Source organism: Westerdykella ornata, assembly GCF_010094085.1.
Source record: "Westerdykella ornata strain CBS 379.55 unplaced genomic scaffold EI97scaffold_16, whole genome shotgun sequence".
NCBI lineage: Eukaryota > Fungi > Ascomycota > Dothideomycetes > Pleosporales > Sporormiaceae > Westerdykella > Westerdykella ornata.
In genome coordinates, this window is record NW_022986866.1 from 340,355 (window position 1) to 366,415 (window position 26,061).

Here is a 26,061-nt window from a genome sequence, read left to right on the forward strand (position 1 = left end):
GGACGATGAGGTAAGAACCCACATATCGTCCCACCTCTCATGGCCTTCCAAGGTGGTTGCTTTTTCATCTCCTCTCCCGAGGTCCTTCTCCCTCTCCTCTCTCCTCTCACCTCTCCCTTTCACTGACGACAGTGGTGGGCGCGGCATGTTCGACCTCTTAGGAATCTCCCAGCCTCCCTCTCACCCAGCATTTCCTTAGCGTTGCCAGCACCAGGGACCAACAAGATGCCTGACGATGCAGGCGACATCCTCGCCGAATTAACTACGGCGCCCATCTTCGACGACGCCGTCTACCTCTCTGAGGTCCTGGAGCTTCCCGCGAATGAGACCGAAGACGATCTGGAGGCACGTCTTGCTGCACTGGCGAGAAAGGCTGGCATTGAAGATCCATATCGTTTCCTTTGCGCCGAGACCCAGCAGACCGCTATAGAGGATTCTGCAACGAGTGCTTCGAGTGCCCATAGGAGCTCCCTGTCCCTCTACTCCCGTGACACCCAATCCACAGGCGTCACATCGCACCTCTCACGAGCCTCGAGAGATCTCCCTGGCCCACCGTTAGAGGGCGTGTTAACAATTCGCGCCTCATCTCATGCCCCGCGGTCCTCCTTCTCTTCCCTAGACTATTACGATAGTATGATGGAGCGCTTTCGCTCAAATGCACGTCATCAATCGTCTGCTTCGGCTCCCGACGCCATTCCCTATGGGAGTTCTGTGTCACCCAAGTTGGCCCCCCGCAAGCTCAAGCGAGCGAGCGGACTCTTCTCAATCTTCAGGAAGGATTCAAGGTGAGTGCACCCGCCTGGTCATTGATAGTGATTGCTGACTGCGAGTCCCAGTACCTGCTCGTCTCGATCACATCACAGCCATCATAGTAGATCAGCGAGTGTCCAATTAGAGTGCGGTCATACTCTGTCCAGATATGCCGTGCAAGTGCATATTAAAGACGCTCTGGATACCAAGGACCAAATCACTCCTAACTGTTGCGGAAAGCCATTGCCCACGTCAGTCTTAGAAACGGTTTTGACGCAAGAAGAAGCAAGCATACTAGCCACAAGCGGCTCATCAACGACAAATTCCCCGCAGGACTCCGGATACAGCGAGGATGGCGCATCATCAATAGAGCTGTCCGGAACTCAGATACCTTCCAGAGCGGCCCACTCCACTTTCAGGAATCCGAACCCTTTCTCTGAAGCACATAGCGAGCCCGATGCCGAGTTCAGCAAAGCTTTCATGGATGAGGGTTTCAAGGATTTGAGAAATCGGCAAAGGGAGCAGTACCGCCGTGTCGCCTCATTCGAAGCCCATCAGCGACAAGCCTTGTCAGCATATCACAAGTGGACTATCAAGCGGCTTACCGTACAGTTCAAGGCAAACCATGCGGCTATGGTAAGAGAGGTAAGAGTGCCTGCACAATGTCTCCGCGGCGGTAGCTTATTCCATCTGTAGCACGGTCTCCAGCTGGAGCGGTTGGAGGAATCCCAAGTCGTCGCCGAGCATGATCTCCGCAGGGCGCAGATCCAGGAGACTCAGAACGTCGCAACAGCCCTGAAGTACATGGAGGCATACTGCTCGGGGAAGAATCCCGCAAACCCTAGCCTCGCGCACACAGTAACCGATGAAGATCGTAAAAAGCTCGCTCGGCAGCATGTCACTCAGCAAAAGCTCCCAGCCAAGCATAAAAGCGCGATCAACGTCCTCCGCGCACGTCAGGAAAAGGACATGAAAATAAAGCTGGAGAAGCAAAAGGAAGGACTGCGTCAACTGAAACTCAGCTACGAGCAGCAGAAACGGGATGAGGAAACGCAACATCTCAACGATCTCAGCCGGCTAGATGCGCTCATACAGGCCAGGAGAAGACGAATGATGCACCAGTGGGATCTACGATACGAGACCTGGAGGTGCACCTGGGAGAAGCAGAACGAGACGAGTCTGAACAGACGGATTCCGCAAGAAGCTTTCCCTGAGCGTATGGACGACACGGCATCCTCGAAGTCATCAAGTCCGAGCTCGTTGGCGTTGTATCTTCAGATTATGGTTTGATTCTAATGTCAGGGACTGGACTGACCTGTGGGAAACGCCGACCTGGTTCGATCATTCACGGCGGCTTGTTGTTCAACTTCATGCATACATTGCATTTTTGGCATATATTGATAATTTCCATGGGCATAGCGAGGTGTTTTTGGAACATTTTGTTTTCGAATTCTCTCTCTTTTCCATACATGATACCGGGCCTTGGGGCTTTGGGGCGGCACTACATCTATCTATCTATATACCCCGCGCTCTTTGTTTTTCTGTCTGGAGTTTCGTCTGGTTTTGTTTTGGTTTCGTGTGGCCAATGGCATATTGTTTCTTCTTCTCCTTTTCGGCTTATAACCATTCTGATATCCTGGATCAGGATTCTTGGATCTCGATTCTAGTTGGGCGTCAAGGAGACGCAGGAGGAAAGGGAAAAGAGTAGTCCAGTAAGTAATACACGATGTTAAGGAAATGGGATGCCAGAGTTGCCTTAGGTGGTGGGGTCGGCACTGAATCTACTGTATTCACATCTGCATGTAAGGTATATTGTGTGTACTGGTTTTGGAGCCTGATTATAGAGTACTTGCATACGGGACATGCTGACGGACACGTAGGGGTGCCCAGGTGCAAGTGGAAGTGGATCTCGGGACAGGCACTGGGAGGAAGACTCGTCACGTGCGCGAGTGTCTCCCAACCCATGGACGTCGCCTGCAGGTGCAGAAGCATTTGCCATGCATGCAGGGTGAACAAAGGGACTGCGCCAAATATTTCGTTTTCCTCTTCTCCAACTTGTTTCTCGACCCGATTCGACCCTCAACACATTAATCACTTCAAGGAAAATGGCACATTGGCACGAAAGAATTCTTCCTACTCGCGACTACCACCGCCTCAAACATATACATACACGTAACGTAGCCAACCAGAGAAAACTCGAGCCACACAAGCCACGCAATTACATCGACTCCAAGCCGCCCCAAGCGCAAGGGGTCGAGCACATCTCCAGCTCAAGCGAGTTCGAGTAGACAGAAGAGAGATGGATTCAGATGTCGGTTAGAAACTGAGTACAAAGGGGGTATGATGCTTGCATCGAAATGAAAGAAAAGGGGAAACGGAGATTGCTCAGCCATGTCTCGGTCTTACATGATGTGATGGGATGAACGTCGAAGAAGGAGAAGAAGAAGGGTATAAGTATGCGAGGACAAGAGACAAGAATACAGGCGAGTAAACAGAGGAGATGGCGTACGGCTGGGTACAGGTGGTGTCGGAAAGAACAGAGGTGGTGATGGATACATTTTGGGCTCCCCGTTCCGACTTCTATACGCGCCCATCCTCAGTGACGGAGAAACAGGGCAGCACGGCTGTTGGGGGTGTGGCGCTGGAATTGGAGGCCCTCTCAGAATGGTCGACTACCCTGACGACGATCCGGACTGCCGGCGCTCGCAGCACGTCCGTTGGTATTGGGAACGGTAAGCTGTTGTCGAACGGGGCCATCGGCAGTAGCAACCCTCCTGGCGGGTCCTCTTTGCAGCCGATTCGTCCTCCACCCTTCGTACCACTGCTCACGACTCGCCTCACGAAGCTCAGCGCGCCATTCGCTGAAGACGCTCTCTCGCAACCTGACAAAGTCGCAATGTTCGGGGTTGTAAGGATCTGCGAAGCCCCAAGGGAACTTGCGGCCCACGACGTCGGGTTCGTAAGGATCTGGGGAGATGATGCTGAGAGGGAGGTACGGGGTCTCGGAATCCTCGTTCTGGATCGAGGCGGACATTGCGGAGGGCTTCCGGGTGTGCGTCTTCCGAGCGCTTGGAGGTGAGGTGGGCGGCGTCCCTTTAGAAGGAGCGCGAGGAGACGAGGAGGCATTTGAAGCTGGTTTGTCTTCCACATCGGATGAGACATAAGCGTCCTCGTCTCGCTCGTCCAGGAGATCATCCTCATCGTCCGTGTCGGTGAGTTGAAGCGACTCCAAAGGATCCAGTTTGGCACGCTTAATGGTATCCCAGACCATCTTCTTGAGGAAACGCATATGCGCAGTTGTGATGGTATCCGCCTTGCTGATGACGGGGATCACAGTCGTCTTTCCCTTGAGTTCCCGGAGTACATTGAGATCTAGGCTCTCATCCAGGCCTCCGGTGACCTGGCCCAGGAGACCTTGATTCGCCCTCTTACGAGCTTCGGCAAGATTGGTGTCCAGGCGAGACGGGTCCAGAATGAGAAAGACGCAGTGGATGTGTGTGTCGCGGACTCCTGGGGCTCGCACCACTTTCTGCTCCTCTCTAAAAGTGTCTTCGAACTTGGACTCCAAGAAGGAGGTGATGGCAGGCAACTGGAAATCGACGATGGACTTCTCCAGACCCTCAGAGTCCCAGAGTGTAACGCCAACCCGTTCGCCATCGACTTCGGACTCGAGGTATTCGGAGGTGAAGCTAGACTCTGTCGCCGTTGGAGGAGGCGGGGGGGTATGGGGGCGCTTCTTTGCCGGCAAAGCAAGCGCTGTGCGCAGGAACTCAATGAAAGATGTCTTGCCGCAGCCTTTAGTGCCAATGACAAGGATGCTGTGAGCGAGGTCAGTAAGCTAGCAGGTGCTGTACAAAATCGGGGGCGCTCACTTGAAAGGCGTCGGGTCCTTCCTTCTCCTCACGCGACGAGGGCTATTGACGGAGCTGATTGCGCTGCTTGCATAGCTGTAACGGCCGCGGTTGGTCATGCTCTCGGTGCGGGGATACGGGTCGAAGTCCATGTAGGAGGGAGCGGCACCCGGCAAGCCGGTGGCTTGACTGTTCGAACCCATGCTGTTGTCCATTGACGGCCTGCTGGGGTTGTGCAGGTACGGATAAGCACCTGCCTTGTTGGAGATGATGGCAATCGAGTCGGGACGGCCGTCGTCGCCGCCAAAGTTGTCAATCTGAGGAAGCGGCGAGTGTGAGGGCAGTCGCGGTGGCTGCTTAGGGAGCATGGCAGCCTCTCGTTGTTTGCGCAAAGCCTCCTCTTGGGCGAGGGCCCTCTGCTTCTTGCTCATCTTGCCTCCGGATGCGGAGCGCTGTCCAGCGCGGGTTTCGCTGGAGCTCTTGCGACGCAGAAAATTGAAGCTCGACCTACGGGGCCCAGGGGGGTTCTGGTCTCCGGTTGATTGGGGTGTCTGGATCTTGGGCAAAGCCGTAGGTTCGGGTGAATCGTCTTGGGGTACAGGAGGAACGGGAGGGCGCGTAGGAGTAGCGGTGCTGGCCATATTTTGAGCGGGATCAGGAGTGGGTGTTGAGCGGGTGCGCTGCCGGGCCGGATTGGACCCTACTGGCAGCAGGGTGTGGGTGAAGGGGCGAAATTGTGGGCGGCAAGCGCAAAAGGGGGTGAAGGTGAAATATGGCCGGGATCAGCTGGTGAGAGGAACACGCCCTGCAAACGCGTCGAGACCCTCGATTTGTTCGGTCCCCACAGCGACAGATGCGGGGGGGATTATTGGGATTGGGATTGGGGTCGGAAGCTGGGGAAACGGAGTCGCCAGGACTGCTTCTGAGACAAGGACCGAGGAGGCAGAGCAGCCAAAGCCTGGGCGCTGAAGCAATAACGATAATGAGTGAGAGGGCAAAACGAAGGACGCAGTGGGGAAGAGTGATTAGTAGGGGAGAGCACGGCGTTGATGGAAAGTTGGCTCAGGGGAAACACTTTCGCAGAGCCAATCAGAAGTCGCCGAGACGGGCATGGCACGGGGCCAGCTAGCCCCAAAGTGTGTACTTAGGGCGATGAAACACGAGGCGCCCAACGGTTGTGGGCGCACTTGGGCAATTCTTCAGGAACATTTCTTGTCCGGTTGATGAATTGCCTTTGCAAATATCCATCACCGATTTCTAGCAACTGCCCATCTTGTTGTTAGAAGCGCGGCTGCTAGTACACAGTCAATTTTTCCAAGATTCACTGAGGGCCGGCTGTGGCACCGGAAACGACAACACTTGACACTGAAAAGTCAAGGACGTTTCAAATCCTCCACATTCGATTCCGGATACGAGAACCGTGCGACTTGACGAGCATACCCAGATTCTCGCACCACAAGAGGCGTTTCATCAACAAGGCTATCTGCCATCTGATGGGTGGGTGCTGAGAGAGCGGGTTTCTGCTGATTGAGCTGGAATCAGGTCTCTTGAACGATGGTTTCGCACTGACCACCCAATCAGAGGACGGTAATATTGGGCACGCTTCGAGGTCATGAAATATAACGAAAACACATACAACTGGACCTATACTGTCCTCACACTTTCCGTTAACATACGTCCTCTGTAATGCCCCGCCCCAGCCCTACAGTATCTCCAATTGACGTCGAACGACATGAGATTATTGATCCAATGAGGCCTTTTGATTGCAACTGAAGACGTGCCTCAAAACCTATCATGTAGCGCCTTGCGTCTGCTGGGGCCAACACTAACTGCACTCAGTCTTCGGCTGATTCCCAGCCCTGTGTTAGCAACCTAGCCCCGTCAGCACGCAGCACCAACAAGCTTCATGCCGTCCAGTAGGAGATATCAGCCAGACGCCTGCCCGCCATGGAAAGCATGGGCACGCGAGGCTGACGAAAAAGCTGGCGACTCTTATTTAATTCTCCAAACATCCCCGTCCTGCAACCAAGTCCCACGACATCAACTTAGGCATTTGGGTCTCCGAGTCGAGGTGCAGGTGCAGGAACACCACCATGGCGTTCCTGATCAACAATCTCTTCGGCACGGCTGTCGCCGTTGTCGTCACCTCTTACTTCCTCAAGATTGTCTATCGTACCATTCAAATGCGACGGAGATTTAGCAAATTGGTAGGGACTTGGACGTGACCTGGCTTTTCAAGACAACCGTAGCTGACTTTCACTTCTAGCCAGGACCACCCCACCATCCTATACTCGGCCACCTGAAAGTCATGGGCGAGATTGCTGCTGCTCTCCCCAAGAGAGTCCATCCCCATGTATATGCTCATTAGTGCGTATCATACTTGCAAAGGCAAACGTCGATCGCTAGCATTCTAACACTCAACAGTCTGAGGGAGAAGTATAACCTGCCTCCAGTATTCTACCTGGACATCTACCCTGTCTCGGCTCCACTGTTGGTCGTTTTGCACCCGTACGTCACAGTCGATTAGCCGCAGATGAACCTTGGTTGACCCTCCTGATTCTAGTGAAACGGCGCATCAACTCAGTGAAGCCAAACTAAACAAGGATCCAGCTCTATTGGATGTGGTAGAGCCGCTGGCAGGTCGAGAGAACATTCTCTGCAGCGATGGACTGCGGTGGAAGAAATGGAGAGCAATCTTCAACCCGGGCTTCTCAGTACAGCAACTCATGAGTCAGGTACGTTTTATTCTCTCTGGACTGGAAACCTAGCTTATCTGAAAAGGTACCGATGATCGTAGACTGCGCGGCAGCATTCGTGCGGATCCTCGATAACCACGCAGCCCACAATGACCTCTTCAGGATGGAGGAAGAGGCCACGAAGATCACGATAGATGTGATTGGAAAGGCCATCTGCGCCCACGACTTCAAGTGTCTTCACTCTGATGACAATGAGTTTGTAAAGACGATGCGGAAATCGCTTTCTTGGATGCCAGATACGCAAACTTTGAATCCTTTTGACCGATACAGTAAGTATAAGCTCTCCGCATTCACTGTAATCACTTGATTCTACTGTCTTCTCTCCTTATCTGCGATACAAGTCCACATGCTAATGATAAACCTAAGACCCCATGCGCGCCATCATGCACAGATACTACAAGAAAAAGATGGACAACTACATCGGCCGAATGCTGGACGAGCGATTCGCAGTGGGCGCCCCTGATAGAAAGGTCAAGAAGAAAACGGCCATCGATCTCGCCATAGTCGAATACTTCAAGGAAAACGGACAAGACGTCGACTCCCGCACCGCCACAATGGACGCCGAATTCCGCCAAAACGCCATCAACAACCTCGAAGTCCTCCTCTTCGCCGGCCACGACACCACCGCCTCCACCCTCTGCTACTGCTACGCCCTCCTCAAGAAGCACCCCAACGTTCTCGCCAAAGTGTGCCAGGAACTCGACTCCGTTTTCGGCACCGAGGTCTCCGTCGCCGAGCAGTTGAGGCAGAACCCGTACCTGATCAACGACTGCCACTACCTGCTCGCCGTCATCAAAGAAGTGCTGCGACTCTGGTCCCCCGCCTCGGGGGTAAAACAAGGACGCAAGGATTACTTCATCAAGGACCCCGTCACAGGAGACATGCTGCCCACCGAGGACTGCGTCATCTGGATCAACGTCATCACCGTGCACCGCGACCCCCGCAATTGGGAAGACCCAGACGCCTTCATCCCCGAGCGCTTCCTCTCCGAGAACGCCGACAAGTTCAACCCCGACGCGTACCGCCCCTTTGAGCGCGGCCCGCGCAACTGCATCGGCCAGGAATTGGCCTACATTGAGCTGAAGGTGGTGCTGGCCATGACGGTGCGCGAATTCGACGTTTCGACGGCGTTTGATGAGTTGGAGAGTCTGAGCAATGATGGATCGATTTGGAATTCGGTCAAGGGGAGGTTGGACGGCCCGCAGGAGTGCTTTGGGGACGAGATGTATCAGATTTTGTTGGCGGCGGCGAAGCCGAGAGAAGGGATGCCGGCGAGGGTTACAAAGAGGAAGAGGTAGGGGGAAGAGGTAGGACGTATAGCAGGTTGGCCTGCGTAGGGTAGCGAACGTATTTTCACCACTTCGATGTGAGCACGTCATGGTAAACTTGATCACTGAACCTTACCAAGTCCAGGTAGATGAACGTGATTGGGATGGGAGGGAATTGGGACAGCCAGTATAACCCTTCATGCGCTGCAGTGCTTCGCTTGCATGTCAGCACATGCCTAGCATGCGTTATCGCAGAGAGGATGTCTTCGAGACCGAATACTCTCTCACTGTACACTCGATTTCTCATCACTACCTTGATGGCTCCATATTGTCGGAACGGTTGGACAGGTTTCAAGGTACTACTTTCGTACTCATTCACGAGATAGCTTGTACAATAATAAGAATACTATACCGAGCAGAAGACATTCTTGTTGATCGAAAAGCATGGTGGACTAGTCGAATTATCCACACATGATTTGCATACAGGGCATATACGGCCGTGTGCAGCGCCCGTCATCCCAGCATCGATCCCAAGCGGCAGTTTGACTGCAGGTGAATTAATATCCCGCTTATGCGCGAGCTCACCCCGCGAAAGATGCAACGGTGAGAAAAAGGAGAAATCATGCGAAGGGTACACTACCCCACTCAACAATTGTTAATATACTCGAATTATCTACAAGCTACAAAAACTCGAGCTATTCCGCCGAACATGCGCTGACATTTCACCGCACCGTTCAGTCTGTCCAGCTGCAAACTGGGGATTGAAGCTGCTAGGCACAATGACCTCGTCTCCATCCCTCCTCACAACCCTTCTCTTTCTACTAGCCCTCGTAGGCCACGGAGCCTCTACCCTCTCCAAAGCCCTCACCCGCGACGTCGCCATCATCGGCGGTGGCGCCAGCGGCACCTACGCCGCCGTCCGCCTCTCCCAGGACCTCAACACCAGCATCGTCCTCATAGAAGCCCAGGACCACCTCTCGGGCCACGTATCCACGTACATCGAGCCCAGCACAAACACGCCCATCGATTACGGCGTCCAATCGTACATCAACTACGGCCCCGCCGCCAACTTCTTCGCCAGGTTCGGCGTCGAGACGAAACCCTTTGCAGCGCGCAGACTCACGAGCGTGCCCGTGGACATCGAGACGGGTGCCAGGTTGACGGGTTACACGCCACCGAGCTTGAACGCTACGAATGCGGGTTTCGCGGCTTGGCTTGCCTTCGTTGCACGGTTCGAAACGATCCTCGACGGCCCTGGGTATTGGGATTTCCCATCGCCGGATCGTATACCGTCGGACCTGCTCCTCCCTTTTGGTGAATTTGTGGCCCGGCATCCGGAGATCGCGCCCTCTATACCGCGCATTGCCGCCATTTCCGGCATCGGTGCGGGAGGGTTTAAGCAGCTGTTGACGATCGATGTGGTGGTGGCGTTTGGAGCGCCGATTACGCGGGATGTCATTGCGGGCGGCTTCATCGTGCCGGTGGTGTCGAACAGTCTGGTGTATCAGCGAGCGTACGAGGTGTTGAAGAAAGACGTTTTACTCCGCTCCCGGATCAAGAAGGCAGAGCGCCGTGACAAAGGCGTGCGGCTCGTCGTGGCCACCCCGGAAGGCGACGTCCTTGTGAAGGCGAAACGCGTGCTGTGGACGCCGTATCCCAGCCTCGACAGGAATCTGGTGCCGTTCGATGTCAATCAGAAGGAGAAGGATGTGTTTGAGAGTTGGATCGTCTCTCCGTCGTTCGTGGGCGTCCTCAAGGTTCCCTGCATACCGGAGAACTACTCCATCGATTATATAGCACCCGCCGCAGTCCCGGCCGACTATCTCGCTGTGCGAGACCACCGCTATACACTGCGGTTAGACAGTACAGGACCAAAGGGCCTCGGTCTCTTCCGTGCCCTCCTCTCTACCAATTACTCCCTCACTGTCGAGGAAGCGAAGCAAATTATTGCTGGGGACATCCAGAAACTGGTGGAACAAAGAACAGTTGAGTGGTCGGGAAGCTGTGATGTCGAGTTCAAGGCTTTTGCAGATCATACGGGGGTAATGTGGCCGACACAAGATAAGGAGGAGTTGGAGAAGGGATTCGTGCAGAGGTTGTATGCGTTGCAGGGATATAGGAGTACGTGGTGGACTGGCAGGAGTTTCAGTGCGTATTATAGTTCCAGTGTGTGGGCGTTTACAGAAGGGTTGCTGGAAAGGTTGTTGAAGGATTTGAAGGGAGAGTGAGGGGGATGTTCTAGGTAGATGTTAGTTAAGATGTTAGTTAAGGTGGGCTCGGTCTGCCAGGCTCCGGATATCAAGTGCGAATCCCGAGTTTCGACACGATTTTGAGCCTCAGGATTCGGCAGTCTTGAGAACATCCAGCAACAATATGTGCAGTCCTCATGAGGATCGGCTGCAGAAGTGTCGCAAGAAAGGCCTTCATGCATGCATGACTTTTCGTCCGAGGTATTTAGATGAGGAATAAGGCGTCCCAGAACGACAACAATGGGCAACTGACGTGTTGCCGGAAAAAGTGACCTCTTGGAGAAGGTCTCCTATACCCGGCCATCATCATGAGGAATTGATGTTTCGAGAATACCGTGGCCGTGACGAAGGGCAGTCTATCCTATGGCTACGGTTTATCGAATCTTGGTCCCTGCGTCGTCATCGTATTCAACGCGAAACCTCTCAAGCATTCACGAGACGGAACCCTCAAACAGCAAGTTCAAGCGCTTTGCCAACGCTAGAACAAAGCTAGGCGCCATTCCGAGCTGCTGACGAGGCTGGCTGGGATGTGATGGTATTCGTCAGCCTCGGAGCCGGAAGCCGCCGGGCTGACGCCTGTATCCGTATCGGAGGAATTGCAGCATTGACCGTACATGAATGTTTCTCCTATCATTTTCTTTCTCGAGAAACATGGTCCGCTGTCGGGTGAGTTTGGAAGATGTTTTGCGTTGAGACATTCTTGGTGATCGATAGTTGGACTGGGAGCCATTTCCAAATGCTGAGAGTGGGCTTTGAAGTGATTCAGTGGCAACAGTTGATAGTAGGTACTTTTCATCCGGCCAGCCCAGCGAATCATGCTTGACGGAAGGGAAATAATGTACGTCAGATTTTCTTGAGGCATTAGCGTTTCAGGAAATTTCATCCGCGTGCTTTTGTCAACTGGTTCCAGGCAGAAGTGCGAAGTGAAGAATGAGTGGTCATGGTGAAGAATGCGACTCGGGACCTGATGTCGTAAAAATAGACAAGTGGAGACTTTCTCTTAGTGTACCTAAAAGGGACAAGCCTGACTCAACCGTGAACACAGCAGCCCTCTTTCCGAGCAGCAGAAGCCTTCTCTTCGCATTCGATATCATAGGCACGGGATAATCCGTCGTCAACTTGAGTGGAGCGTCTGTTGCTTTTGGCTGTGAAACGAAACAAGTTTATCGCAAGCCTCATCTGTAGCATCCTTAGATGTAATTGGTGCCTCATGTCGATTTCACTCAGGCTGAGGCTCACGACCCATCAGGTGCGTCAGCTCGCTTTCTCAGGTGGTGGCTGCAGTCACCCAAGACGGTCGGAACGAGGCTGAGTTCAGCCCTTGAACGTCAGCCTCGCTTTGACCTCCACCTTCAAGCGGAGACCGGGACCCCAGCCAGAAGGTATTTGGACGGTTTCATCCCCTGGTGAGTATGTGTCCAAGAAAGAAGGTTCCGCAGCCGGTCGCTAAATGGTCGATATCAAGTCTCTTCTTGATCTTTGATACTTTGCGCAACCAAGTCGTTCGCTGAATGATCACATAATCACCCCACCGAGGTAGAAGACAATCCCCGCATCCGCCTTGAAGATTCAAACTAGAGCCGTCGTCGAGCGCTTGGGAACATCGTCCTGAAGTTGCCAAAAATGCCAGTGAACGAGAAGTCAGGATCAGTTAGCTCCAGTGGATACGAAAGAGGTTCGACAGAAGACCCATCGATGAGAACGGTCTTGAACAGTCCAACGACAAGCACATCGATGAGGTCGCCAACGTTTCAAGGACGGTCGAGTTCGAGAAGAGTACTTCGTCTCAAATGCCCCATCTGTAATGAGTATCCTGATGGGTTCCGCAGTGAACACGAGCTGCGTCGGCACACCAACCGCGTCCACAAGAAGATCCGTACAGTCTGGGTAACCGTCGACACATCACCCGACAAATCGTTCCTGGCAAACTGTAAAGCATGCCAGACAGGCAAGAGGTACAACGAGTGCTACAACGCAGCAAGTCATCTGCGTCGGATGCACTTTCATCCTCACAAGCGCGGAGAAAGGAGGATGAGTGACACCGACGTAAATGGCCGGCTCGACCCGCCCATGGAAGTGCTGAAGGCGAACTGGCTGAGAGAGGTGCAAGAGGTTGTTGGAGAGGATGAGGACGAACAACTCGAAAGCGAAAAGATCCAGCCGAATCCACCTCGACATCTACCGCATCCTCAGGCGTACCCAGGGCCTATAAAGAGGGATGGCAAAGCTCCAGTGACGCCCACGACACCGTCGACACGAATGGCAATCGACAGCCTTGTCGACTAATGCTCAACTTGAGAGATGGAAGAACGGAATGAGAGATGCGGAAGCCGCGGCTGTGATAGAACATCAGTGTGAAGCGGGAATAGAGACCTGTTCCAACAAGACACCAGGTTCGTCGGTCGTTTCGGTTCGGGGTGGGCAGGATTGAGGATGGAGCAGACGAGTGAAACCGCTTCCTCAGCTATGAAAGGAAAAAAGTGATTGATGGCTTGGGACACGCCGAAGGAGGCAAAAAGCAAGATATGACTTATCGGTACTGGAAAAGTAGTACCTCGAGATCGCTATAATTGCAAGCGCACTGAGTTGTTTGCTCGCAACACTACAAACTGATTGCTTGGAACGTTGGGCTTGGTAGGGCAGGCGACGGTGATGGGGGTTAAGAATCGTTTCTCCAGTAGAACACGACGCTATAATCGATTGAATAAGTTCCCACCAGAACTTCTCCGGCCAGTTCAGATGAGAGTGAGATGAAGTGAAGGAATGAAGTCGGATTAAAGCACGCCTCGTTAACGTCGCCTCGTGCGTTGTCGATCCTCAGGCTGCGGAGCCCCTGGTCCGTGCCCCTAATTTCGTCACTCCGAAGTTGCGTCCTTCGAAGCCACTTGCTGCGATTCGCATCCTTCATATTTCAAGAGCCCCTGCCGGGCGTATGATGGTAGGATATCCACTTCTTATAGCAGTGCTTCCTCCGTAAATGTCCTCCAGACGCGAGGTGGGATTATGCTAAGAATCTCATACTATTGCTTGGTCGTCAACAAAAAAGAAAGCGACTCCAGGTAAACTCCTAGCAGCCTGTTGGGTCTCGCAAAGCTTTACCAGATATGATTTGTAACAGAGAGAAGGTAGTAGTTCTCTCCTTTGTAGTCCCCCCTCCTGCACTCGGCTTCCTGTAATAACGTTTTCCATCTCCGTTCAGGCAGTCTACGCACTTTGTATGTATGGCATCTTGGGAAACATCTAGAGCAAAATCGCCACGGGGGTACCTCTACACAGGCTCCAACGATTGAGTATAGATGCTAAGTGCGTGGAGAGTCTTACGCCTCTGCTGAGGCCTGAGAACACTAAGGAAATAATGCATTCCTGGCAGACGGAAACGAAAGAGCTCCAACGGAGGGTGCTGCGTAGTAAACCGGTAAAAAGCAAATTTCATTGTAGTTCTTAGAGAGTACAACATATTCTGTGTGCTAAGCGCTTTTCTACGACACTTAAAGCAGCAAGTTTCCCCAATTATACATGTAGTCCACGGTTTCCCCTTTGCGAAAGGAGAACAAGTTCTTGTACCTCTAGCTGCTCGATGTTGCAAAGTCAAACACCTCTACGCATGTGAGCTCTCACATTATGGTGAGATCAGTACGTGAGGGACCCTACTTGGGCTTAACTGGCGTTGTGCTCACCCCACAGCAAATATCCCAACACTTCCGAAGCCCTTAACCTTCCGATCCTTCATATGATACCGCTGTAATAGGTGGCCTGGAGACTCGTCAGCTAACACAATCTTGTATGGCTTGTCATTCAGAGTTTAAGAATATTCATAGAAAACACTAATTGCTAGTAGAAAACACTAATTGCTAGTCAAATTACTAGTGAAAGGCAGTAGAGATTGGGCGGAGATAAGCTGTGATCCGCTCCGTGATGTAACTGATACCGTTCTTGGTCTTCTGCGGTCGAGTCCTCCGAGTACCCCATGTAAAGCGGGCACTTTGGTAAAGGTTGAGGGAAAAAAGTTGTATTTGAACGAGATATCACTCCCTTTAGAATTCGATCTTGAATAGACGTACATCTGCTGCCGTGCACTTAAGGGAAAATATCGGTTCAGATTGCGTCTTCATGACATTGGTAGCAAGTCGCAACTTATTCGAGCTTGAGGGATTGGTGAAAACTTGGAGAATGCGTAACACAGGAACGGACAATGGAGACTAGAGAAGGAAACTTAAGAGGAAACTGAGAAGCTCTCGATGAACATGGGAAGTTTATACCACAAATGCTTCTCCTCATTCGAAAAAGGTCAGATACGTACGAAAGCTGGATTCAATGTTGGCTGTCCTGACTCCGCCACTACAGACCTACAATTGACGCGCTGTATTGGCTGTTTTATTGTTCAGTCCGCGTGACCCCAACACTTGCAGGAAGTGCGAAAACGGACCAGAAATCAACCAGGTGGATGCCCCAGTATGGCGTCTTCCGTGAGGATAATGGTGTCTCTCTACGGAGTACCGATCAGCAGGCGTTGCCAAGGGCTACAAGGTGCGTTATTCAGTCCTGATTGCTCGTTTTGGCTGGCAGATGACATGTCACCGTCAACAGTCGAATGGTTCCCAATTTCCGGTGAGGAGACAACTCGTATCGATTCCCAAGGGTCGCCGTCCACAATGCAACAATGTGTCCTTTACCTAGCTTACAAAAACAAACAGCACATGAGTGTGACAGACCGGTAGCAATCGTCCACCCTTTATTTGTCCATGCACCGATCCTGGTCTCCGAGGATCATGCCATCTTTCTTATCGTAAATGATGCGCAGATGCGCACCTACCAATACATCGACCTTCGCCGGGCTCATGGAGTGACGCTGTCGATCCCAGATGTGAATCTGGAACACTCTTTCCCCCCTGCAACACACCACTCCACCCCACTCCGCGGACCCAGGCGAGGACCCTTACCTTGGCAAACTTTCCTCTCCTGTCCTGCGCGTGCCCGTCCGTGAAAGCCCCTACACCGCATATCTCCACCACAACGTACATTCCTTCCTAATCAGGTAATCAGAGTGCTCACGAGCGGCAGGGGTTTTTTCGCCAAGCACATTGGAATTCGCTTTTTTACTGTGTAAAGGTAATGAACCCCACCGAACCGGCTCAAAAGCAAACATATCGCCAAAAGGCGAGATGTTGACGAATGAAAGGCATCCGTCTTCGCCTAACCTGCACGCCTGGCGCTGTCGCCAAGACTATATTTTCTGCGACGATTCGCCATTTGGGACGGGACAAAGGAGGCGGCTCGGCGGTTGAGGCTTGATTGAAGGTCAATCTCCCGAATGTTGCGCTATCGATGTGGCGGAGGTCAGGGCGCTCAGATCTGCTGGAAGGTTTCCGTGGGACAGTGTGCTCACGCCTCAAGGTCAGAATCCTTCCAGTCGGGAGGCGGGACGTGCGGTTGTGGTCGGTGCAGAGCAGTTCGCAAATAGGAAAATAAAGAGTCGGGAAGAGAATCTTGGTTTTAGAGAGTATCTGATGTTGTTTGGTTGCGGTGCATATACTTGCATGGTTCGATCATGCTGCAGGGACCATGTACTGCTGTTGGGACGATAGCATTAAATCTGCGGGTATATACATATGTTGAGGAAGATTGTTGCAGGGGTATCTGAGGAAAGTCTCTCCTTATACTACTCCGATGTCCGCCGTTACAAAGAACCCAAAGTCCCAGGGGAGGAACAAGGCTCTCCTCCTTGTCCGCTTGCCGTACATCTAGAGAGATGCTGGTATCTTATGAAAGTTTTGACGTGAACAAAAAGACAATGAGAGCGAGAAGATTATATAAGGGTATGTAATAAGTGTCATCTGAAGGTACCGGAATACATGAGCGGACCTTCACCAAGGTACCGTTTGTTGTTACTTTATATCGCAGCTCGACCTCTCTCTAGACTCAAACTGTCTGGGGAGGACACTTTCATCGCTGGATGCCGATTCGATGTGAATATCCGTCTCGGTTACAATCCCAATCGCGTTTGTGTTAAGTTTTATTATGGAATCTTGGGAGCCAGTAGGGCTGTGTTCTCGTAGAGAACCGGGCTGGCTGCGCTTGTCCCGAATGTGGCCTCGCCCGCGTTCGACGATCCGACCCATGCGGGTACTACCACCAACGATTGTGACAGAGCGTGGTGGAGCTACCCTGTCTTTATCCAACATGGTCTGGAGTCCATAGTCGTCTCCGGGCCTTGTACCGTTGTGGGAAATTGCAGTGACATTGCCGGTATGGTTGTGAGTGCCTCCGGAGGACAGCTCGTTAGTAATGAACACACGCCTGGTCAGAGTGTAGAGAAGAGCATCGATCCATCCGCAAGAGGTTAGAAGGGCGCCCGCAACACAGAGGAATGCGTCTGGAAGTTCCGTTCCTACGAGCGATGAGCTGAACGGTTACATGAGGTGCGAACGCTTTGTCTTACCCGTCATAGCAACCATACGTCCGACAGCGATGGGTAGGGTTAACAGCACATAGACTGCCGGATACATGATCATGAATTTGGTAGCTCTCGACAGTTTGCTGACATCGTTGTGGATGACGTTGCGGATGCGCCCTCGCAGGTGGACGAAGATATGACCGTAGATAGCCATTGTGCCGAATTCAACAATGAAGACCCATAGATAGTGGAGCCACAGGCGTTCGTCTTGGAATTCGGTAGATATCCAGCACTATTCCTCCGTCAGCTGGTTATATCTTGGATCAACTTTGAACTTACCCATCCACCTGCTCGGGCAAAGAAACGGGTCCCAAACTTGATGGGTCCGGCTATGGTCAATGCCGCGGCGGCGGCCCAGATGCAGAGAATTACCACCACGAACCAGACGTACGAGAGTCTATAGCCTCTTACTACACCCAACCATGTGTGTATTGCAATAGCCAGGACAAAGAAACCACTTGCCACGTCGCCCAAGTTCAGAAACCAGGCCTGGATGAAGCACGGCGCGGTGGGCGCTATAATCTTTTCCAGTCGCAACCAATGGAACGATATCGCAAACGCAATCGATTGTTGCAGGTCTGCCAGCAGCAGATTGTAGATGAGAACGACGTATTGATTGTAACCAACATATTCTTTATAATGGCGCCGCCACGATATCAATCGATACGTTATGAATGCGAGCAGCGCTGTTACTGACATCAAAGACAACATGGCACATAGTGCGACTGGAATGAGGCCTAAGATTCAATCGTCAGCTTTGCGCCGCCACAAAAAGTAGGCCTGCTGTTACTCACCCTGCTTGTAAACGGGTGGGAGCGGATCCAGACTGTTAGGAAATGCAAAGTATCGCTTGTGGAGCGTATCCCTAACCACGAGGAGATCCATCTCGAATGGAGCCATGTTTGTTGCCCACTCTTAGAGGGCTAGGGATCGCTAGCAAAGAGTGAGGCGAAGGGTATATTATAGAATATAAGAGAGCTCAAGACATGGTGAGCGGTAAAGCGGCCGATATCGTGCGATAAATGTGAAGGAATCTATATGGTGTCGTCTTCTGCCTCTCGAGGCTGGGTTGTCGAGGGACGCCGGATCCTGTTATTGTTGTGATTGGGAGGAAGGCACCTGTGGCCTTCGTGGTTGCGAATGTGGGAGAATTAGTGGTATACACGGCAAGGGAGGTTGAGCACGGTGGAGTATATGGAAGTGTAAATGAAGTAGGTCGAGCGACCAGATACCCGGAAGGAGAATTGAGGGGGCCGCGACCTGGGGATGGGCGCCATGATCTTTTCATAATATCGAGGCAACAGTTACTTACTCTATTTTCCGCGGGCTGGCAGCCATGTCTAGGGCCCTGGTCGGACTAAAAGCCCTTGTACCAAGATGGGAGTGATGGGCGTGGTGGAGGTGCAGCGAAGCGCACGGGCAACAGTGTCATGCCAGAGTGTCCAGGCTGGCCGTTGTCGGTGGCCCCTGCAGAAGACCGCATGGAAACGCATGATGAGGCAGCTGATGAGCAACCGAGCTCATGTCTCCCAAGCAAAGTGGACGGTCGTCGGTCGTTCTCATTTTCGTGTGGGCGCGTGGGTTTTGTGTGACTTTCCTCAGTTGTACTGGTACCATGCCCATGTGGTGTGTCGCGTGGAATAGACTGCTTTTGGAGATGCATCAATTGCAAAATCTTCCTGCGCAAGACCATCTAGGGCTCAGAGGGACCTTTTTTGGAATGCAAACACATTAGGCGCGATGTTCTCTACTCTCACCACCGTTCACGCTGGCGTCTATTTCAAAGCCACATGCATAGGTTCCTTTGCCAACTTCATTCTTCTATTCCACCGTCAAAGCCAGCCGATAAGATGAGGTTCAGGAAGGGAGGACAAAGACCAGCTCAGCGCAGTTTACCAGGGCACTGACTCGGGGGAGCACCCACTAAGCCCCGGCCCGGAGGTGCCGCCTGCAAGGGCAGTGAATCCCTGGCCCATCAGTTAGAAAGAAAGCAGAAGGACAGGCTCCACAACCACCCAATGTTCCATCATCGTTGCTCCGCTTGCCTGCCAACGTGGTTAACGAGTTGCAAAAGGATGTGTAGATTCAGATCGGAACAACCGGTGTTAGCCGAGTGCTGTACGTGGTAAACTACAAACTCCATAGGGTATTGGGACCGTCGAGTTCGTATTGCACCCGACAACCCGGCAAGAAGAGTGCCAGGGCCTCTGTGCACTGCGAGCCTGTGCGAGGTACAGGATTTGCACACTCCTGACCCTCGGCGCTGGATTCTGTCCCAATCAAGGGCCATAGGAATCAGCTCTGGGATGATGACAGGGAGGGGGAGGGCGATGGGGGTTGCTCTTGACTCCTATCTAAGGACCTGACCACAGAAGCGAATGAGAAGAGCTTGATTCTCCAGAATGAGAAATTTTCTCCTAACCGAACCTGAGTGATTTTCCTGCAACGCTGTCTGGAGTGGTTATCATTGCGCAAAATGGGAGAGGTTGCCCCTCTTTTCTGCCCCGTGCGATCTCCCCGCTTCATTAACTCCCATGATCGAATTGGAATCGTCGCCGAATGCTTGTGACTACGCGGCACTCCAGTTGGGCGTGTCACCCTCTTCACAGCTTTTGACTCGCGCATCGGTCAGGAACGAGGTTAGGTACCGGCACAGCGGAGTGAGGGTCCGGACATGAAGACTTTTCACCGCTGGGGCATTTTGCGCCTGAAACTCCGTCCGGGGTACCTTATGCTACCCCGCGAAAAGCTGATGATAAGCAACGGCGCAGACTTCCCATCGAGGGAAAAGCGAAACCGTTCCTGGTCTTCGGGCTGGAACTCATCACATTCGCCGAGTTCGAGGATCGACAACAAGACCTTCAACGGGGTCCCCTCCAAGGGTGATTAGGATCATCACCATGCCGATGACTCTGGGCCCTTTGAGAATCCTCGGTCATATCCGACTCTGGCCGGGGACGGAGACAATTCCGGTGGCATCTTTCTATCTCCGCACGACCTGTTGAATCACATGTTGAGTCTTTGGACTGAAGTATGTTGACAACATGACGGGGAATCTCCTGTGATCTTACGCGGAGGAGAGATTCTTACAGAGGGCGCTGAAACAGGCAAACGTCTTTCTGCGTGATCAACGTGCAGTATTACCCGGACAAGCTCCTACCCACACAGCGTTAGGAATCCACCTAACAGTAATGCGCTAATACGACGCCGTGATCTTGGGGGGTTGGAAGCATGACAGACAAGAGAAAGACAAGATCACACTTTTGCCTGTGGAAGAATACCGCACACAGAATGATGTGAAGTGTCTAGGTTACCGGTGGAGCTCCGGCCCTTGCTTCCCCAGATTCCTACGTAACCGAGACTCGACGAACTGCGGATGCCCAGGCGCGCCGGTGGCACGGCATCTGGGGACCTCGAAGCGAGTTGTTGGAGGTAGGAAATTCGAGGTTCAATGGGCGGCTATCCGCAATAGCGTTTCGCTTGACATAATTGCGCAAATCGCTTATAAGTGCAGTGCTGCATGATACTGCGGTGAATCACAGTCTCGGCCTGGGATGAAAACACCTGAGACAAGAGCGCGGCACCGTTGGTGTCTGCGTGTGACGCATGGCACCCTCCAGGTTCAATGTCAGAAACTGCCGGACAACTTCTGGATCTCACCTAGCGATCCAGTACGATTTCATATCCTGCGCCTCTCGCCGTTGGAGATAGCTGCGAGCCAGTCATTTATGGAACATTAACAGATTGCTCGGCCGACAACCAACAAGAAGGCCGTCAGGAACACCGTCAACTTCTGCATCGCCGTTGGTTCAGGCCGCCTGTATGGTGCATTTACTGGATGAGGCACAGTACTTGGACAAGGCCGGAGACGGGTGATTTAATATACAGTAAACTTTCTACGTCCTCCAGGCTCATAATACGCGCTGATATAGCCGAAGTGGAATGTTGCCAACCGCGGGTCTGCCAACCTATGTATCTAACGGCATCTTCGCGTGCCCAGATGGAGGGCGGCGCGCACAATTCCAACTTCGCATCATTCCATGTTTCATACTCTGCTCCTTTCCCAAAGATATCTCACTTGCAATACTCCGTACATGAACAATCTTGTGTCTCACCCACATATGTCATCGCTTTGCAGCTTTCCATCTACCCGCGTGGACGTGTACTGTGGTACGCTTTGTGTAGTGTGACATGTTTCTCTCTTCCTCATAACACATCCCACTCTACACATTTCCTATCTTGAAAACATAAAGGTTTTAGCCATTGAAGAGCTCAAAACGACACACTCGTTTATGCTATACCTGTGCCAAATCAGTTGGGAACCGAGGAGGGGCATGTCTTGGTATTGAAGGAACAGTGAGCTTCCACACGGTCGGGTCAATGTATTTATCGCTGATGGCCATTCCAAAAGTTACCAAGGTGCACAGTTGTACGAGTGACGGCAATCAAATGTGATATTTGTGTTGGTTTCCTTCAGTATTATGGTAGTGACAGCGGCCATGTTTTCACGGCCCAAAAGTGCACCTTGCAGATTATCGTATACTTTGAGAATGTGCAGATTTTCGTTGCTCTCACCGTACCTAAAATTGCACGAGGTACTACCGCATGCATCTTTCATCCAACTTTTGTTGCTCCGCAATTCCAAGCCAGATCTGTGGGCGCTCGTTGCAGAGCCTTCCTACCCCTTACCAGCTTGCATTTGATGTATCATGTCCATGTTACTGGCACACTTGTAGAACGCCATCGCCCGTGGATCGTACTTCCTCTACTGCTTCATTGCTTGGGATATCGTCGGAAACCGTATCCGCATAACCAATTGCATGCTCAGTCCCCCAGCCCGCCATAGATCCAGCTGCTCTGCGCAGGCAAGCGACATGAGCGACAACAATTCCACTCACGTCACCCTTCTCCGGAACTCCATTATCAACTGTAATCTCAGCATCAGCGACACCTGATCGGTGTCAAGGGAGTGCATATGTTGTATGTTTCGTCTCCGTCTTTGTCTCGTTCAGTTATGCCTGGACTCAGGCTCTTGCGTTCTTGTACCTCTTTTTTTTTCCCGCTGCTGCATTTCCGGGCACATGATATTTAAGTTAAAACAAAACCGCTCGACAGTAAGACGAATTATACGGTAACATCTACGGAGAGTGCGGCTGGGAAGAGGTCCCATGGCACTACCGGGAAGACGTGACGAACAAAAAAAGGGAAAGCAAGAAAGAGAAAACGAACAGAGGGATTGGGAACGGCACACCGTCGTACAATGGGAAAACCACGATACGAGACCGCAGCGGGTGTTATAGAGAGGTAGAGTTGAAGTACTGTATGCACATATGCAGCTATGTACATGATCCCCTTCTCTTGTGTCATCTCGTTGACCGCAGTCATCTCACGGCCAAAGTTAGATAGTGCAAACATGACTTGCAAGCGATGTCATCCATAAGTGAGCTTTTATCACGGGCAAGCTGGAAACGCGTGTGAATTTGATGCGTGTCAAGGGACCGGGCATATGTTTTCATTGCCCATGCGGTTAAGCTATTCGGTCAGCAAGCTGGTAGGTACAGACTGAGCAGCTTTTCCTCGCCGGCTGGCATACGGAGCAAGTGGAACCTTACGTATAATGTATTGATCGATTAGCCATGCCGCTTCTACGCGTGTATATATTTGGTAGCTCTGGAACTTTGAAAAATGTGGCGAGAACTCTGCCTTCGAAGTGAAGAGGGTACATTGGAGTAGAGGTGGCTATGATTCGATCTATCAATATTGTACAATGACCACTCCACGACGTTCCGGTTGAGATGCAAATGCAGATGCAGATACGCTGTCTAAACTTGCTACCAAGAGACAACCATGCTGCTAGGTATACAAGATGTTCTATCACTTCCCTTCAACCCCCTACATCCCTCCATACCCTCTAATACTGGCTAGCCGCCGCCTGGCAAGCCTTGAGCTGGTCCAGATACCATCCGCAAATGTTCAAGCTACCCTGGTTCTCGTCCATGCACTTCCTGAAGTCGCCAATCTGTGCCTGGCAAGCGCCGCTCTGGGTGTTGTAGTTGGCGGTCTGGTGCTGCTGCGCGAAGTCGGTGGAGGCGGCCTGCTGCTGAGCGGGCTCAGAGGAGGAGGAGCCGCCGCTGAAGAAGCCACCGATAGCGTGGCCGATGGAGGAGCCTACCGCGACACCGCTATCGATGGGTTAGCTTCTGTATTCGTTTAAGACTAGTACGGAAAGGACGAATGATGCATCAGGATGAATCCCGATGAGCTTTTTGAGGAATTGTTGCGGAGCTACTTACGCAGCGGTCGAAGCCATCTGGCCAAAGAGTCCCGGGCCCTGGCTCTGGACAGGAGCAGGAGCAGCCTGAGCAGGAGGAGCGGCGTGTTGTTGCGCAGGAGGCGCGGCCATGGTAGAAGCTTGCCTGGCTGGAGGTGCAGCAGGTGCGGCGGGCTTTGCGGGGGCGGGCGTGGGACGGCGGGGAGCAGCTCCTCCACGTTGACGAGGCATTGTGATTGTTTTTGCGGTAGTTGAAGTAGTTGAGGTAGTTAAGAGGCTTGTCGGAGTCTTCGGATGGCAGTGAGCTGGTTGTTGGCGTTGAAGGCAAAGAAGTAGATGGTTTTCACGAAGGTGTTCGAGAAACGTCGGCGGGCGAGACGGGCCGAGGCGCGGTGTAATCACGTGGACTGTAAGGTCTCATGTGATTGGCTACCACAAGTGAGATAGCTAAAACTATGAATGGATGGAAGGATGTTTGTGTTTATTGAAATGGAACTTCTTATGTATAGCAATGTCACTCTCTGAATATGTACAGTCGACGAAGCAGCTGCAATGCTGCAATATAATACAATGCCCCAAAAAGTGACTGGGATATCTCAATCATCATCTTCCAGAGGGTCTCTCGACGATGCTTCCTGGGCCTCACCCTTCAGCACTATCGGCCCCTCGGCAGCCTTTGCAGGCAATAATGGAACCTCTTCGTTCATCTCCATCTGTATCATGTTCGCCTTGCCCTTGACAAGGTTGACCATCATGTAATTCATGAAGCACCTTACTCCCAGCTCCTCTCCCTTCTTGACGATCCATCCGTTGAGATACTCAACTTCCGTCAAGCGGCCCCTTCTTACATCCCGGAGCATCATGCTTATCTCGTCTTTCGTCCTGTTCGCCACGCCAACGACCAACGTTTCGAGCCGACCAGGGTCGAATCGTTGAGGAATATTAGGTATATATCGAAGTTCGGGAAGTGACCGAATGACGAGGCTAATCTCAGCCAAAAGCAGGCGCATCGTCCGTGTAAGCGAGTAGTTGTAAAGGATAGAGCCGTTGCGAGCATCCAGCATAACGGTAAGGGGCCCAATAATGCTGTTGATTGCCAGTCTTTCCAGCTGCATCTGCAACAGATCCGGAGGTGAAAACCCTGTGGCGGAAAGTAACGTTGAGCGGAGGAGAGTTCTCAAGAGATATCGGTGGTTGGGCGTCCAATGAAAGCCGGGCTGTTGAGGCGCACCGGCCTCTAAGTCGGGCTCTTCTGGGTATTGCATTGCCAGAGGCATCCTACTTGCTGGGCCAAATCTAGGCATCGACGTGTAAGGACCGGTACCGCCATCTCGTTCGCTGGGGAGTATGGCTACGGCCAAAGTGCCGTATCCCTTATATAGAGATACAAACGGCTCATCCGGGTGCAGTGACGTGTGGTGCGTGTTCGTGCCTAGCATATACCGTGGTCTTGTCTCTGGATCGGGGAAGATCTCTCTGTTGACCTCCTCGATTGTTCCCATGCCATTTTGCAAGAAGAGTATCACGGACTCCTTGTGTAAACGATGCTTAACCCGAGACAAGGCCTGAAGAACCATCTGTGTTTTTGTACAGACAATAAGCGAACTGATCGGCTCCGTGGACTCTGCCTCATTACTGTAGATTTCTTCCTCAATCTCTTTCCCATGAAATCGTCTACGTAAGTAGGACAATTCTGCATCAAAACCCTCAGTCCTCTCTGCCGTATCATCTGTGACCAACTTTATAGTCCTGCTCGATTGATTCCAGGTGTCCAACGTCTGCCATGCATGGAACATGAGCGTAACTGGGGGTGGGTTCGGCAACTTGCGCAACGAATGCGCGACGAAGAGTCCCAAACTTCCCATGCCCAAGACGTGAATGCGGCGATCAACGACACGTTGCCGACGATAGAACTGCAGTGCGGTCCGAAGGTTTCGCTCTGTGTACGGGGATCTGGACAAGCCATTTTCCTTTCGTCCGCCGTTGTCCATAGTTTGGCTTGCACTCCTAGTAGCGTCCTCCTGAGCTCTATTGCTTGTTAGTCCTCCGCTATGTGACGCTTCGAGGGTACGCACTTGGCGCCGTTCTTCGCCTGGAGTTCCGCATTTTCCGAATCCCACCAACTCCTCAGCGCTTTTCCCGACTGATAAGAGGCCACCCGGCCCACGGAATTGTTACCGCGACAGCATTGCGAAGCGATGTGCGGTATTGGAGGCCGAAGCCTGGGAAGGAACTGAGACGAAGGGAGGAAAGACAGGTTGAAAGAGATTTGAAAGAGTCACATGAGCATGAGAACCTTCAAGGAACACGCTCTGTTATATACAGTGCCAATAAAAGGGAAGGAGACGTCTCATTAATGTGTCTTCGACTGATGTTTGCGGAACTAGCAAGGGAAATGTTAGCTCCCGCGCGGAGAAACAGTCGGTCCGACTACATCTAGATGCGAAGAAATGTTGAACACT

At 52.3% G+C, this 26,061-nt stretch overlaps 9 protein-coding genes across 9 annotated transcripts; 5 read left to right on the top strand and 4 right to left on the bottom strand.

The window, feature by feature from the left end:
• Positions 1 to 225: 225 nt before the first annotated feature.
• Positions 226 to 2,040, top strand: EI97DRAFT_451300 (uncharacterized protein; the record flags this gene model as incomplete). The annotated part of the gene is made up of 3 exons (XM_033800334.1): positions 226 to 785; positions 837 to 1,395; positions 1,447 to 2,040. 3 exons carry the CDS (start codon positions 226 to 228, stop codon positions 2,038 to 2,040), a joined length of 1,713 nt encoding a protein of 570 aa, XP_033652616.1.
• A 1,369-nt stretch (positions 2,041 to 3,409) lies between these two features.
• Positions 3,410 to 5,032, bottom strand: EI97DRAFT_380249 (uncharacterized protein; the record flags this gene model as incomplete). Its single annotated transcript, XM_033795747.1, has 2 exons — positions 3,410 to 4,568; positions 4,623 to 5,032. 2 exons carry the CDS (start codon positions 5,030 to 5,032, stop codon positions 3,410 to 3,412), a joined length of 1,569 nt encoding a protein of 522 aa, XP_033652617.1.
• Positions 5,033 to 5,348: 316 nt separating this feature from the next.
• EI97DRAFT_87177 (uncharacterized protein) lies at positions 5,349 to 5,804 on the top strand. Its single transcript, XM_033803172.1, has one exon. It carries the CDS (start codon positions 5,455 to 5,457, stop codon positions 5,728 to 5,730), a length of 276 nt encoding a protein of 91 aa, XP_033652618.1. The 5' UTR covers positions 5,349 to 5,454; the 3' UTR covers positions 5,731 to 5,804.
• Positions 5,805 to 6,289: 485 nt separating this feature from the next.
• EI97DRAFT_401141 (cytochrome P450) lies at positions 6,290 to 9,042 on the top strand. Its single transcript, XM_033796454.1, has 6 exons — positions 6,290 to 6,808; positions 6,868 to 6,968; positions 7,026 to 7,109; positions 7,165 to 7,336; positions 7,383 to 7,626; positions 7,724 to 9,042. The coding sequence occupies exons 1-6, from the start codon at positions 6,695 to 6,697 to the stop codon at positions 8,653 to 8,655; spliced, it is 1,647 nt and encodes a 548-aa protein (XP_033652619.1). The 5' UTR covers positions 6,290 to 6,694; the 3' UTR covers positions 8,656 to 9,042.
• Positions 9,043 to 9,111: 69 nt separating this feature from the next.
• Positions 9,112 to 11,103, top strand: EI97DRAFT_87260 (FAD/NAD(P)-binding domain-containing protein). The gene has a single exon (XM_033803173.1). The coding sequence runs from the start codon at positions 9,405 to 9,407 to the stop codon at positions 10,851 to 10,853; it is 1,449 nt and encodes a 482-aa protein (XP_033652620.1). The 5' UTR covers positions 9,112 to 9,404; the 3' UTR covers positions 10,854 to 11,103.
• A 1,394-nt stretch (positions 11,104 to 12,497) lies between these two features.
• On the top strand, positions 12,498 to 13,160 carry EI97DRAFT_443639 (uncharacterized protein; the record flags this gene model as incomplete). The annotated part of the gene is made up of 1 exon (XM_033799846.1): positions 12,498 to 13,160. One exon carries the CDS (start codon positions 12,498 to 12,500, stop codon positions 13,158 to 13,160), a length of 663 nt encoding a protein of 220 aa, XP_033652621.1.
• A 3,599-nt stretch (positions 13,161 to 16,759) lies between these two features.
• On the bottom strand, positions 16,760 to 18,228 carry EI97DRAFT_451282 (uncharacterized protein; the record flags this gene model as incomplete). The annotated part of the gene is made up of 4 exons (XM_033800332.1): positions 16,760 to 17,262; positions 17,302 to 17,560; positions 17,608 to 18,065; positions 18,123 to 18,228. The coding sequence occupies 4 exons, from the start codon at positions 18,226 to 18,228 to the stop codon at positions 16,760 to 16,762; spliced, it is 1,326 nt and encodes a 441-aa protein (XP_033652622.1).
• A 4,806-nt stretch (positions 18,229 to 23,034) lies between these two features.
• Positions 23,035 to 23,905, bottom strand: EI97DRAFT_401148 (uncharacterized protein). Its single transcript, XM_033796455.1, has 2 exons — positions 23,622 to 23,905; positions 23,035 to 23,510 (listed from the first exon to the last, which is right to left on the bottom strand). Exons 1-2 carry the CDS (start codon positions 23,828 to 23,830, stop codon positions 23,240 to 23,242), a joined length of 480 nt encoding a protein of 159 aa, XP_033652623.1. The 5' UTR covers positions 23,831 to 23,905; the 3' UTR covers positions 23,035 to 23,239.
• Positions 23,906 to 24,078: 173 nt separating this feature from the next.
• EI97DRAFT_494979 (uncharacterized protein) lies at positions 24,079 to 25,958 on the bottom strand. Its single transcript, XM_033802413.1, has 2 exons — positions 25,675 to 25,958; positions 24,079 to 25,627 (listed from the first exon to the last, which is right to left on the bottom strand). Exon 2 carries the CDS (start codon positions 25,588 to 25,590, stop codon positions 24,196 to 24,198), a length of 1,395 nt encoding a protein of 464 aa, XP_033652624.1. The 5' UTR covers positions 25,591 to 25,627; positions 25,675 to 25,958; the 3' UTR covers positions 24,079 to 24,195.
• Positions 25,959 to 26,061: the final 103 nt, after the last annotated feature.